At 45.7% G+C, this 14,733-nt stretch overlaps 1 protein-coding gene across 2 annotated transcripts in view; it reads left to right on the forward strand.

Moving 5' to 3' along the window:
• LOC134927892 (glutamate decarboxylase 1-like) overlaps window positions 1-14,733 on the forward strand; it is a 308,357-nt gene that overhangs the window by 226,527 nt on the left and 67,097 nt on the right. The window contains exons 8-10 of one of the 2 annotated variants that reach the window (XM_063922976.1): window positions 13,771-13,825; window positions 14,249-14,365; window positions 14,558-14,622. In XM_063922976.1, the coding sequence (XP_063779046.1) occupies window positions 13,771-13,825; window positions 14,249-14,365; window positions 14,558-14,622 (237 nt within the window). The remainder of the gene's footprint in view (window positions 1-13,770; window positions 13,826-14,248; window positions 14,366-14,557; window positions 14,623-14,733) is intronic. The other variant, XM_063922977.1, reaches the window with a different exon arrangement.

A 14,733-nucleotide genomic window follows, 5' to 3' on the forward strand; every position in this document is an offset into this window, starting at 1 on the left:
GGGGGATGCATCACTTGCTATGGGGGTGCAACTAATGATTGAAGCCATTAGGGACATTTTACATATTTCTGAAAAGGTACCTGAGCAGGTAGAGGAATCTTATTTTACGGAAAGTAAGAAATCCCCGCTTACCTTCCCTGTTTCTAAGGAGTTAAACTCTTTGTTTGAAAAATCCTGGGAAAACCCAGAGAAAAAATTCCAGATCCCGTAAAGGGTTCTCATTGCTTTCCCTTTCCCTGAAGAGGACAGAAAAAAATGGGAAAACCCCCTATAGTAGACGCTTCTGTATTTAGGTTGTCAAAAAAGGTGGTTTTACCTGTCCCTGGTTCAACCACTTTAAAAGATACGGCTGGCCGCAAGATTGAGACTACGCTGAAATCACTATACTCAGCTACTGGCATAGCTTTAAGGCCCACTATTGCTTGTGCGTGGATTTCTAAAGCCATAGTAAAGTGGTCAGGCACATTACTAGAGGACTTAGATACTATGGATAGGAGTGACATTGAATTGTTTTTGTGTCACATACAGGATTCTGCAGGCTTTATGGTGGAGGCCATGAAGGACCTTGGCATGCTGAATGCAAGGGCTTCTTCCATGGCAGTCTCGGCACGCAAAGGAGCTGACAAAAAGACTGCCCTTCCTGAGGATGATACTCAACACGGAAGTGCAGAGGGTGTTTCTACCGGTGGAGAAAGCGTTGGTGATCCAATCAATGGTCCGGGATGTCCTGAAGCCAGCCCGGGTATCGGTTCATCAGTGCATTCGCCTTCTGGGGAAGATGGTAGCCTTCTACGAGGCTCTACAGTACGTAAGATTCCATGCACGGTCCTTCGAACTGGATCTCCTGGACAAATGGTCAGGATCACATCTTCACATGCACCAGCGGATACGCCTGTCGCCGAATGCCAGATTTTCACTCCTCTGGTGGCTGCAAACTTCTCACCTTCTCGGGGGCCACAGGTTCGGGATTCAGAATTGGATCCTTCTAACCACGGATGCAAGTCTAAGAGGTTGAGGAGCAGTCATCCAAGGGGAAAAATTCCAAGGAAAGTGGTCAAGTCTGGAATCCATCCTTCCGATAAACATTCTGGAACTAAGGGCCGTATACAACGGGCTTCTTCAAGCGGTACATCTTCTACAAGATCAGGCCATTCAAGTTCAGTCGGACAATGTAACGGCAGTGTCCTACATAAACCGACAGGGCAGAACGAACAGTAAAGCGGGAATGTAAGAGGTAACAAGAATCCTCCTCTGGGCAGAAAAGCACGCGGTGGCGCTGTCAGCAATCTTCATTCCGGGAGTGGACAACTGGGAAGCAGACTTTCTCAGCAGACATGATCTCCATCCAGGAGAATGGGGCCTCCACCCGGAGGTGTTCACAGAGGTGACAAGCCGATGGGGTGTACCTCAGATAGACATGATGGCCTCTCGCCTCAACAAGAGGCTTTGGAGGTACTGTTCCAGGTTGAGAAACCCATAAGCAGTGGCGGTGGACGCACTGGTAACTCCGTGGGTGTTCCAATCAGTGTATGTGTTTCCTCCACTTCCAATCATCCCAAGGATCCTCAAACTAATAAAAAGAACAAGAGTTCAGGTGATTCTCATTGCTCTGGACTGGCCAAGAAGGGCTTGGTACGCGGATCTTCTGGAATTACTGCTGGAGGATCCGAGGCCTCTTCCTCTTCGTGAAGACCTTCTTCAATAGGGGCTATTCGCCTATCAAGACGTACCGCGGCTACGTTTGACGGCATGGAGATTGAACGACAGATCTTAGCTCGGAAGGGCATTCTGAACAAGGTAATTCCTACCCTGATACAGGCTAGGAAGGGAGTAATGACTAAACATTACCATTGGATTTGGAAACAGTATGTGTCTTGGTGTGAATCCAAGAAGTTTCCTATGATGGAGTTTCAACTGGGACGGTTTCTCCTCTCTCTGCAAGCTGGTGTGGATGTGGGCCTATGCTTGGGCTCCATAAAGGTCCAGATTTCGGCCTTGTCCATTTTCTTCCAGAAACAATTAGCTGCTCTCTCTGAGGTTCAGACATTCTTGAAAGGGGTTCTGCACATCCAGCCACCTTTTGTGCCTCCTACGGCACCTTGGGATCTTAATGTAGTGCTGCAGTTCCTGCAATCGGATTGGTTCGAGCCTTTACAGAAGGTGGATGTCAAGTTTCTTACTTGGAAGGCGGTCACACTGTTGGCATTGGCATCTGCTAGACGTGTGTCCAAATTGGGGGCATTGTCCTGCAAGAGCCCCTACCTGATTTTCCACGAAGATAGAGCTGAACTCAGAATGCGCCAGCAATTTCTTCCAATGGTTGTGTCAGTGGCTACTGACTCCTCAATTACCTCAAAGTCCTTGGATGTTGTGAGGGCTTTGAAGATTTATGTGAAGAGAACTTCTCGTCACAGGAAGTCGGATGCTCTGTTTGTCCTTTATGATCCCAACGAGGTTGGGTGTCCTGCTTCTAAGCATGCTTATTCTATGGCAGGCTTGCTGTGTCCAAAATCGGTTAAGGTCCACTCTACTCGTAAAGTGGGTTCCTCCTTGGTGGCTGCCCGGGGTGTCTCGGCTTTACAGCTTTGCCGACAGCTACTTGGTAGGGGTCAAAAACTTTTGCTAAGTTCTGCAAGTTCGATACTTTGTCCTCTGAGATCCTAAAGTTTGGTCAATCTGTTCTGCCGTAACCTCAGCACTCTCCCTCCCGTACTGGGAGCTTTGGTACATCCCCATGGTACTAAATGGAACCCCAGCATCCTCTAGGACGTAAGAGAAAATAGGATTTATTTACCTACCGGTTAATCCTTTTCTCGTAGTCCGTAGAGGATGCTGGGCGCCCGCCCAGTGCTTTGTATTCTTGCATTGTTCCTTGGTTAAGTATTGTTGGTTCAGTCGTTGCTGAATCATTTTAAGTAGGTTAGCTTGGCTTTCCTTTTGTTATGTGTGAGCTGGTGTGAATCTCACCACTATCTGTGTATTTCCTTCTCTCAAAGTATGTCCGTCTCCTCGTGCACAGTTTCTAGACTGAGTCTGGTAGGAGGGGCACAGAAGGAGGAGCCAGACCACACTATTAAACTCTTAAAGTGCCCATGGCTCCTAGTGGAGCCGTCTATATGGAACCTCAGCATTCTCTACGGACTACGAAAAAAGGATTTACCGGTAGGTAATTAAAATCCTATTTTAAACTGATAATAAAATCCCCTCTGTCTCTCCACCGCTGGTTTCCCGGCTTGTATCCTCCTTGGCGGAGTGTTGTTTTCTGGACTCTCGGCCGCTGGGATTTCCGGAAACACATCACTGGAAGTGATGCATGCCACATGTGGAGTGTATGTGGAACGTAAAATGTTGTTTCCTGACTTCCGGATTCTCGGCGCCAAGGAGGATGCATTGAAAAAGATACTGTCAAGTATTGAAACGCGTTGACGAGGAGCTGTTTTCTGTGGTGGACATTTGGACGGATCGGTGGAGGGACTTGCAGGGGGCTCAGGGGACGCCTGGTTTATAACATCATGCTCTTGTAGTCTACTTTGTTTGGTAGACCATCCCACACGTTGAGAGTCCACTGTTCATCTATATTGTCTTTTTATTGTGTGGAAATAAAACGGTATTATACTATACCTGTTCATCTTTTGTCATATCCTATCGGGAGTTTGGACAACTGAATGGAGAAGAAAGCAGCAGGGGTGCAGTACACTGGCAAGGCCTATTCTTCTCGAGTTTATGCGAGAATAGTCTACTTTGTTTGTAGACTGCCTTTTCCAGTATGAGCCTGACACAAAAATTTACCTATGTGTATTTAAGTTTTGCACTGCATTACACTATTATGACTCTTTTTATTTGTATTTTATATATGAGAAAATGATATTGAAGGAGAACGATACAACCTCCTGACAATGGGTACTATTGAAATCCATTCCAACAGAGCAAGAGGATTGTTTGGTGATATTTTCTATATTACTTTTATTGGTGTAGCTGCTGGAAATTGAGGCTTACGCTGACTGTAACATCCTGACATCTCAATAAATGGCATCTTGTGATATGTGTGGGCACCAGTGGTTAAAGTATGCCGTAACGGGGCAGAACTGCATTCCGTCACTTCTAACTGAAGACAGAACCAGTTCCTCCTTTGCCCGACAACTAGCATTGGGTTCGGCTGCAGTGCATTTTAAAGCTGGCAGCGGCCACTAGCCAATCCCGGCTCACAGGCGGACCGGCAGCCAATTAACAGAGGAGGCTTTTCTTTTAAAAACTGGCTTGAGCCAATCATCGTTCACGGATCGCCAGCCAATGAGAAGCTGCCACTTGGCTCCAAATGTATTCTGCAGCAGAACAGCCACCACAAACATACAGCCAATGTCATTAAGAACTATCATTCAGTTTAAAGAATAACAAGAAGTCCTGGAAGTGATAATATGGCCTCCACAGAGCTCTGATCTCAACATCATCAAATCTGTATGGTATTACATGATGAGACAGAAGGATTTGAGCAAGCTTACATCCACAGAAGATCTGTGGTTAGTACTCCCAGATGTTTGAAAGCATCTGCCTGCCAACTGCCTTCAAAAACTGTGTGCAAGTGTACCTAGAAGAATTGATGCTGTTTTGAATATATTGATTTGATTTCGATTTCTCTACTGTTCATTCACTTTGCATTTTGTTAATTTCTAAAAATTAGAGATGTGCGGCAGGCACTTTTTGTGTTTTGTGTTTTGGTTCTAATTCCCCGCTCGTGTTTTGGTTTTGGCTTGGTTTTGCCAAAACCACCCTTTTGTGTTTTGGTTTTGGAGCTGGATGATTTTTGAAAAAAACATAATAACAGCTAAAATCACAGAATTTGGGGATAATTTTGGTCCTACGGCATTATTTACCTCAATAACATTTATTTCCACTCATTTCCAGTCTATTCTGAACACATCACACCTCACAATATTGTTTTTAGGCCAAAAGGTTGCACCGAGGTGGCTGGATGACTAAGCTAAGCGACACAAGTGTGCGGCACAAACATGTGGCTCATCTAGGGGTGGCACTGCAGTGGCAGACAGGATGGCAGATTAAAAAAATAGGCCCCAAACAACACATCATTCAAAGAAGAAAAAGTGGTGCAATGAGGTAGCTTTATTACTAAGCTAAGCGACACAAGTGTGCGGCACAAACACCTGGCCCATCTAGGAGTGGCACTGCAGTTGCAGAAAGGATGCCACTTAAAAAAACTAGTCCCCAAACAGCACATCATGCAACGAAGTAAAAGAGGTGCAATGAGGTAGCTGTATGACTAAGCTAAGCGACACAAGTGTGCGGCACAAATACCTGGTGGGTGGTCTTCAGGTTGCCGACTGTCGTGATCCCAGTGCACAGTATACTGGTGCCTGAATCCCGACAGCCGGCATACCGACACTTTTTCTCCCTCGTGGGGGTCCACCCCCCCCCCTGGAGGAAGAATAAAAAGCGCCATTGTGCCCGCAGCGTGGCGAGCGGAGCGAGCCTGCAAGGGGCTAATTTGCGCTCGCCACGCTGTCGGTATGCTGGCGGTCGGGCTTCCGGCGCCGGTATGCTGGCCGCCGGGAGCCCGGCCACCGGCATACAATACTACAGCCATACCTGGCCCATCTAGGAGTGTCACTGCAGTGTCAGACAGGATGGCACTATTCAAAAACTAGTCCCCAAACAGCACATGATGCAAAGAAGAAAAAGAGGTGCAAGATGGAATTGTCCTTGGGCCCTCCCGCCGACCCTTATGTTGTATAAACAGGACATGCACACTTTAAAAAACCAATCATTTCAGCGACAGTGTCTGCCGCACGACTGTGGCTGAAATTACTGGTTTGTTTGGGCCCCCACGAAAAATAAAGCAGTCAATCTCTCCTTGCACAAACTGGCTCTACAGAGGCAAGATGTCGACCTCATCCTGTCCTCCGATTCCTCACCCCTTTCACTGTGTACAGCCTCCTCCTCACAGAGTATTAATTCGTCCCCACTGGAATCCACCATCACAGGTCCCTGTGTACTTTCTGGAGGCAATTGCTGGTCAAGTTCTTCCCGGAGAAATTTATAATTCATTTTGATGAACATCATCTTCTCCACATTCTGTGGAAATAACCTCCTACACCGATCGCTGACAAGGTTTACCGGCTGCACTAAACACTCTTTCGGAGTACACGCTGGAGGGGGGACAACTTAGGTAAAATAAAGCCAGTTTGTGCAAGGGCATCCAAATTGCCTCTTTTTCCTGCCAGTATACGTAAGGACTGTCTGACATGCGTACTTGGATGCTGTCACTCATATAATCCTCCACTATTCTTTCAATGGTGACAGAATAATATGCAGTGACAGTAGACATGTCAGTAATCGTTGGCAAGTCCTTCAGTCCGGACCAGATGTCAGCACTCGCTCCTGACTGCCCTGCATCACCGCCAGCGGGTGGGCTAGGAAATCTTATCCTTTTCCTCGCAGCCCCAGTTACGGGAGAAAGTGAAGGAGGAGCTGTTGACAGGTCACGTTCCGCTTGAGTTGACAGTTTTCTCACCAGCAGGTCTTTGAAACTCTGCAGACTTGTGTCTGCCAGAAAGAGAGATATAATGTAGGCTTTAACCTAAGATCGAGCGCAGTGGCCAAAATGTAGTGCTCTGATTTCAACAGATTGACCACAACTTGAATCCTGGCAAAGCGAATGAAGGATTCCATCCACAAGTCCCACATACTTTGCGGAATCGCTCCGTCTTAGTTCCTCCTTCAATTTCTCCAGCTGCTTCTGCAAAAGCCTGATGAGGGGAATGACCTGACTCAAGCTGGCAGTGTCTGAACTGACTTCACGTGTGGCAAGTTCGAAGGGTTGGAGAACCTTGCACAAGATGGAAATCATTCTCCACTGTGCTTGAGTCAGGTGCATTCCCCCTCCTTTGCCTATATCGTAGGTGGATGTATAGAATTGAAAGGCCTTTTACTGCTCCTTCATCCTCTGAAGCATATAGAGTGTTGAATTCCACCTCATTACAACCTCTTGCTTCAGGTGATAGCAGAACAGGTTCAGGTGTGTTTGATGGTGCTCCAGTCTTCGGCACCCGGTGGCTGAATGCCGAAAGTGGGCCGCAATTTTTCGGGCCACCGACAGCGTCTACTGCACGCCCCTGTCATTTTTCAAAAAATTCTGCACCACCAAATTAATTGTATGTGCAATACATGGGACGTGCTGGAATTTGCCCAGATGTAATGCACGCACAATATTGGTGGCGCTGTCCGATATAACAAATCCCCAGGAGAGTCTAATTGGGGAAAGCCATTGTGCAATGATGTACCTCAGTTTCTGTAAGAGGTTGTCAGCTGTGTGCCTCTTACAGAAAGCATTGATACATAGCATAGCCTGCCTAGGAACGAGCTGGCGTTTGCAAGATGCTGCTAGTGGTGCCGCTGCTGTTGATGCTGCGGGAGGCCATACATCTACCCAGTGGGCTGTCACAGTTATATAGTCCTTAGTCTGCCCTGTTCCAATTGTCCACATGTCAGTGGTAAAGTGGACAGTGGGTATAACTGCATTTTGTAGGACACTGAAGACACTTTTTCTGACGTCTCTGTACATTCTCGGTATTGCCTGCCTAGTGAAGTGGAACCTAGATGGGATTTGATAACATGGACACAGTACCTCAAACAATTCTCTAAGTCCCACTGAACTAATGGCGGATACCGGATGCACGTCTAACACCAACATAGCTGTCAAGGCCTCAGTTATCCGCTTTGCAAAAGGATGACCTCTGTCATATTTCATCTTCCTCACAAAGGACTGTTGGACAGTCAATTGCTTACTGGAAGTAGTACAAGTGGTCTTCCGACTTCCCCTCTGGGATGACAATCGACTCCCAGCAGCAACAACAGCAGCGGCAGCAACAGCAGGCGTACCACTCAAGGATCCTCCGGAGAAGTCCCGGTTAAGAGAGGACTCCTTAGTCTTGCCAGTGACATGGCCTGCAGGACTACGGACGTTCCTGACTGAGGAGGAAGTTAACGTTATGGGAGTTGGTGGTGTGGCCTGCAGGAGCTTGGGTACAAGAGGAAGAAGGGATTTAGGTGTCATTGGACTGCTTACGCTCTTACCCAATGTTTCACAACTTGTCACTGACTTCTGATGAATGCGCTGCAGGTGACTTATAAGGGAGGATGTTCCTAGGTTGTTAACGTCCTTATCCCTACTTATTACAATTGACAGAGGCAACACACGGCTTGACACCTGTTGTCCAGATTTGTGGAGAAATAATTATACACCGAAGAGGTGGCTTTTTTGGTATTTTGCCCAGGCATCACAATGCTTCTTCATCCCACAGACAACAGGTGTTTCCCCTGGTGCCTGATGTAAACAAACAACATCACCATCAGAATCCTCATCGTCAACTTCCTCCTCAGCGCCAGCAGCACCCATATCCTCATCCTGGTGTACTTCAACAGTGACATCTTCAATTTGAATATCAGAAACTGGACTGTGGGTGCTCCTCCCAGCACTTGCAGGTGAAATGGTGGAAGGAGCCACCTCTTCCTGTCCAGTGTTAAAGCATCGCAACCGCCGACACACTTGGACTCTCCTTGGGAATTTGTGATTCCATCTTAGAACGCACAGTTCTTTTCTGTGCTTTTTCCAGCTTAACTCTTTTTCTAGCGGGAGGACGAGGGATTCCATCGTCATGGGAAGCTGAACCACTAGTCATGAACATAGGCCAGGGCCTTAGCCGTTCCTTGCCACTCCATGTCGTAAATTGTAAATTTGCAAGTTTACGACTCTCCTCAGACCATTTAAATTTCTTCTTTGGGGTCTTTTTACTGAACTTTGGCTTTTTGGATTTTACATGCCCTCTACTATCACATTGGGCATCGGCCTTGGCAGACAACGTTGATGGCATTTCATCGTCTATGTCATGACTAGTGGCAGCAGCTTCAGCACTAGGAGGAAGTGGTTCTTGATCTTTCCCTATTTTATCCTCCAAATTTTTGTTCTCCATTATTTTTCTGGAGTTATATAACAATATGCGGTACAGGAGAGCGTACCTCTACACCACACAGGGTAAACCCTGTGAAAATTATTTGTATTAAATATTAATAACCCCTTTATTTGGAGTAAATAATATACAGCACAGGACAGCACCACTGAACTTATATCGCAGCACCACTGGACTGGATTTATACGGGAATTACAGTATATCGACTTATAATGAATTATACAGCCGGATCAGTGAACTTATACGCCAGTACCACTGGACTTATGTGGCAGTACCACTGGACATATACGGCAGTATCACTGGACTGGACTTATACGCCAGTACCACTGTAATTATACGGCAGGATCACTGGACTTATACACCAGTACCACTGGAATTATGCGGCTGGATCACTGGAGTTATACGGCAGGATCACTGGAATTATACGTCAGGATCACTGGATTTATACGCCAGTACCACTGTAATTATACGGTAGGCTCACTGGATTTGTACGGCAGTACCGCTGGACATATACGGTAGTACCGCTGGACATATACGGCAGTATCACTGGACATATACAACAGTATCACTGGACTGGACTTATATGCCAGTACCACTGTAATTATACGTCAGGATCACTGGACTTATACGCCAGTACCACTGTAATTATACGTCAGGATCACTGGACTTATACGCCAGTACTACTGTAATTATACGGCAGGATCACTGGACTTATACGCCAGTACCACTGGAATTATACAACAGGATCACTGGACTTATATGGCAGGATCACTGAACTTATACGCCAGTACTACTGGACTTATATGGCAGTACCACTGGACATATTCGGCATTACTGCTGAACATATGTGGCAGTATCAATGGACATATATGCAGTATCACTGGACATTTACAGCAGTATCACTGGACTGAACTTATACGCCAGTACCACTGTAATTATACAGCAGGATCACTGGATTTATACGGCAGGATCACTGGATTTATACGGCAGGATCACTGTAATTATACGGCAGGATCACTGGATTTATACGGCAGTACCTCTTGACATATACGGCAGTATCAATGGACATATACGGCAGGATCACTGGACTTATACGGCAGCATCACTGGAATTATACGGCAAGATCACTGAATTTATACGGCAGTACCGCTGGACATATTCGGCAGTATCAATGGACATATATGGTAGGATTTCTGGGCTTATACGCTAGTACTACTGTAATTATACGGCAGGATCACTGGAGTTATACGCCAGTACCACTGGAATTATACGGCAGGATCACTGGAATTATACGGCAGCATCACTGGATTTATAACGCAGGATCACTGTGTTTATACGATAGTACCGCTGGACATATATACGGCAGTATCAATGGACATATACGGCAGTATCACTGGACATATACGTCAGTATCAATGGACATATACGTCAGTATCACTGGACATATACGGCAGTATCAATGGACATATACTGCAGGATCGCTGGACTTATACGCCAGGATCACTGGAATTATACAGCAGGATCACTGGAATTATATGGCAGGATCACTGGAATTATACGGCAGGATCACTGGATTTATACGGCAGTACTGCTGGACATATACGGCAGGATCACTGGATTTATACGGCAGTACCGCTGGACATATAGAGCAGTAGCAATGGACACATATGGCAGTATCACTAGACATATACGGCAGTATCAAAGGACATATACGGCAGGATCACTGGATTTATACGGCAGGATCACTGGAATTATACAACAGGATCACTGGACTTATATGGCAGGATCACTGAACTTATACGCCAGTACTACTGGACTTATATGGCAGTACCACTGGACATATTCGGCATTACTGCTGAACATATGTGGCAGTATCAATGGACATATATGCAGTATCACTGGACATTTACAGCAGTATCACTGGACTGAACTTATACGCCAGTACCACTGTAATTATACAGCAGGATCACTGGATTTATACGGCAGGATCACTGGATTTATACGGCAGGATCACTGTAATTATACGGCAGGATCACTGGATTTATACGGCAGTACCTCTTGACATATACGGCAGTATCAATGGACATATACGGCAGGATCACTGGACTTATACGGCAGCATCACTGGAATTATACGGCAAGATCACTGAATTTATACGGCAGTACCGCTGGACATATTCGGCAGTATCAATGGACATATATGGTAGGATTTCTGGGCTTATACGCTAGTACTACTGTAATTATACGGCAGGATCACTGGAGTTATACGCCAGTACCACTGGAATTATACGGCAGGATCACTGGAATTATACGGCAGCATCACTGGATTTATAACGCAGGATCACTGTGTTTATACGATAGTACCGCTGGACATATATACGGCAGTATCAATGGACATATACGGCAGTATCACTGGACATATACGTCAGTATCAATGGACATATACGTCAGTATCACTGGACATATACGGCAGTATCAATGGACATATACTGCAGGATCGCTGGACTTATACGCCAGGATCACTGGAATTATACAGCAGGATCACTGGAATTATATGGCAGGATCACTGGAATTATACGGCAGGATCACTGGATTTATACGGCAGTACCGCTGGACATATACGGCAGGATCACTGGATTTATACGGCAGTACCGCTGGACATATAGAGCAGTATCAATGGACACATATGGCAGTATCACTAGACATATACGGCAGTATCAAAGGACATATACGGCAGGATCACTGGATTTATACGGCAGGATCACTGGAATTATACGGCAGGATCACTGGAATTATACGGCAGAATCACTGGAATTATACGGCAGGATCACTGTATTTATACGGCAGTACCGCTGGACATATAGGGCAGTACCGCTGGACATATACGGCAGTATCAATGGACATATACGGCAGTATCACTGGACATATACGGCATTATCAATGGACATATACGGCATTATCAATGGACTTATACGGCAGGATCACTGGAATTATACAGCAGGATCACTGTATTTATTCGGCAGGATCAATGGAATTATACGGCAGGATCACTGGATTTATACGGCAGTACCGCTGGACATATACGGCAGTACCGCTGGACATATATGGCAGGATCACTGGACATATATGGCAGTACCACTGGACATATACAGCAGCACAAGGACACCACCACTGATGCAGGACAACACAGCACCACTGCAATGGACTGGACTTATACAGCAGCAGTGGACATATGGCAGCAGAGGACACCACCACTGTGACTGGACTGATGCAGCTCAATACACCACCACTGAACTGATGCAGCACAACATCAACACTGTAAGGGACTTATACAGCAGCACTGGACATATGGCAGCAGAGGACACAGCCACTGTGACTGGACAGATGCAGCACAAGACATGGACACTGAGGACACTGAGGGTGGATACACGTCCTCTCTCTACACTCTCCAATGCCGGAGTGAAAATGGCGGCAACGCGCGGCTCCTTATATGGGATCCAAACCCCGTGAGAATACGACAATGGGATGATGACGTTTTGCCTCGTTCTCGTTTCCGAGTCAGGCGGGAAAACCCGAGCCTGACTCGGATCCGGGGTAGGGTGGTGAAGTTCAGGGGGGTTCGGCTCTCTGAGAACCGAACCAGCCCTTCTCTAATATATATATATATATATATATATATATATATACACACGTTAAAGCTGCACATCACTAGTGTATTTCCAGTCCGCGGGTGCTTGGTCAGTCCATTCAATATATAAAAATTACCATGAGGCTCCAGCAGGGGCTATGGTAAAATAGAACCAGCACTTCTCTTAAGTCCCATATCAAAAGGTATTTATTAACGCCATGTCAGAGGCAAACAGCAAGTGAATCAAATATCCAATACTTGTCAGTCCAATTCATGAACACCATCCAAACTGGGGAAGTAAAACTCCTGCCCAGGGTTAAGGAAAGGTAAGTATACTACATATGGAGCCGCGCCCATCTGAGGCGGCTCCATCGCAAATGTGTACTCCCGGCATGACTAGGCGATCCGTCCGCCTAGTCACGCTGGGAGTGCACAGAGACGCTCCTTTTCAGAGCGTCTCTGTCCAGATGCGCGGATGGAGACGCTCTCCATTCAAGCGTGGCTCTCCCTGTTCCTTGCCTCTGTTGGAATTCTCAGCATCAGGATGCCACGGTCGGTATTCTGACCGCCAGTATATATATATATATATATATATATATATATAATTTATTTGTATTATAGTATTATAATTTTAATTTTAGACCTTAGGGCCCCCCTGTCTTAAGTACCCCGGGCCCCCCAATGTCTTGATCCAGCTCTGCCTCCAGCCTGTGGATGTTAGTGAACTACAGCTCCACCTCCACAGCGGCCGCCCTGTCCCACTCCTACCTATGTGTAAGCGGACCCCATGTTTGCGGCGCCGGAGTTGTGTACCCCTGCTGTGTGTGTGTGTGTGTGTGGGGGGGGGGTGCTTTGTGCTCCTGCTGTGTGTGTGTGTGTGTGTGTAGGGGGGGTGCTGTGTGCCTTTGATGTGGGTGTGGGGGGGGGGCTGTGTATCCCTGCTGTGTGTGTGTGTATGATTAGTGGGGCCCCCACAAGTTTGTTGCCTCTGGACCCCCATATACCATAATACGGCTGTGCTATCCAGTATGTATTTAGGGCACAGCTAGGTGTAGATGAATGGTAGACTTTACAGTTTTGCTTTATTTTGAAAATAACAAACAGTTGTACTGTATATAGCATTTTGGTTGTGCCTGTTAACACTTTACATGTGTCCTATCAGGGGAAAGATGATTCCATCTGATTTGGAAGAAAAAATAGCAAAAGAAAAGGAAAAGGTGAGTGTTTTTTTTTTTATTATGACTGCAAATGTTTACATGTTTAAATGATTGCATGTTCATGTTAATAATGCACTAAATGGTGGTGACATTGGATATCCAACACAACAAACGCTCAGTGGAGGTCACTCACTTGTAGGCAACACAAGTAAATGGATCCGGCGCCACTAGAAAGATTTCAATGCAAATGCTTAGGGACATGGGTTCATTGGCTCCAGTGGGTTCCATTTCCATACCTGTTTAAATAAGGCTTGTCTTTTGAAAGGTCATTTAAATGATGGAATGGTCTCTTCCATTTTTCTGTATTCCTTTGTAACTCTGACTTTTAGTACTTCCAGTATATTTTTCCATTATTTTCCTTATACGCAGGATGGACTATGAATATATTTTTGCAGTTATTTGAATTTCCTCTATTGATTCCAGGGACATGTTCCATTTTATGTCAGTGCCACGGCTGGGACCACAGTGTATGGAGCATTTGATCCTCTTGACAGGATTGCTGACATTTGCGAGAAATATGGACTCTGGATGCATGTTGATGTAAGGGCATTTGGGGTTTATGAATTATATAAGGAATCAAAATAAATATTTTACAGTAAATAGTTTTCTCATCAATAAACATACCAAAAAAGAATAATTCTATACTATAAACGTTTTGTGTTCTATGACAACTGCAAAACAAATGCGTAAAATAATTGTGTGACACGGCCACATACTTTTTTTCTGTTATAGGCTGCATGGGGTGGAGGGTTGCTGTTGTCAAAAAAACACCGGATTAAGATGAATGGCATTGAAAGGTACAGTCAAATACATTTTGTGTGCATAGTGATCAAAACATCGAAGTTTTTTAGTTATGTCTTGGGTTGGCTCCATACTGTTAAAAAGCTCCAAATATTTTTCATGTATAA

The sequence above is a fragment of the Pseudophryne corroboree genome, chromosome 5 (assembly GCF_028390025.1).
Source record: "Pseudophryne corroboree isolate aPseCor3 chromosome 5, aPseCor3.hap2, whole genome shotgun sequence".
NCBI classification, from domain to species: Eukaryota; Metazoa; Chordata; class Amphibia; order Anura; family Myobatrachidae; genus Pseudophryne; species Pseudophryne corroboree.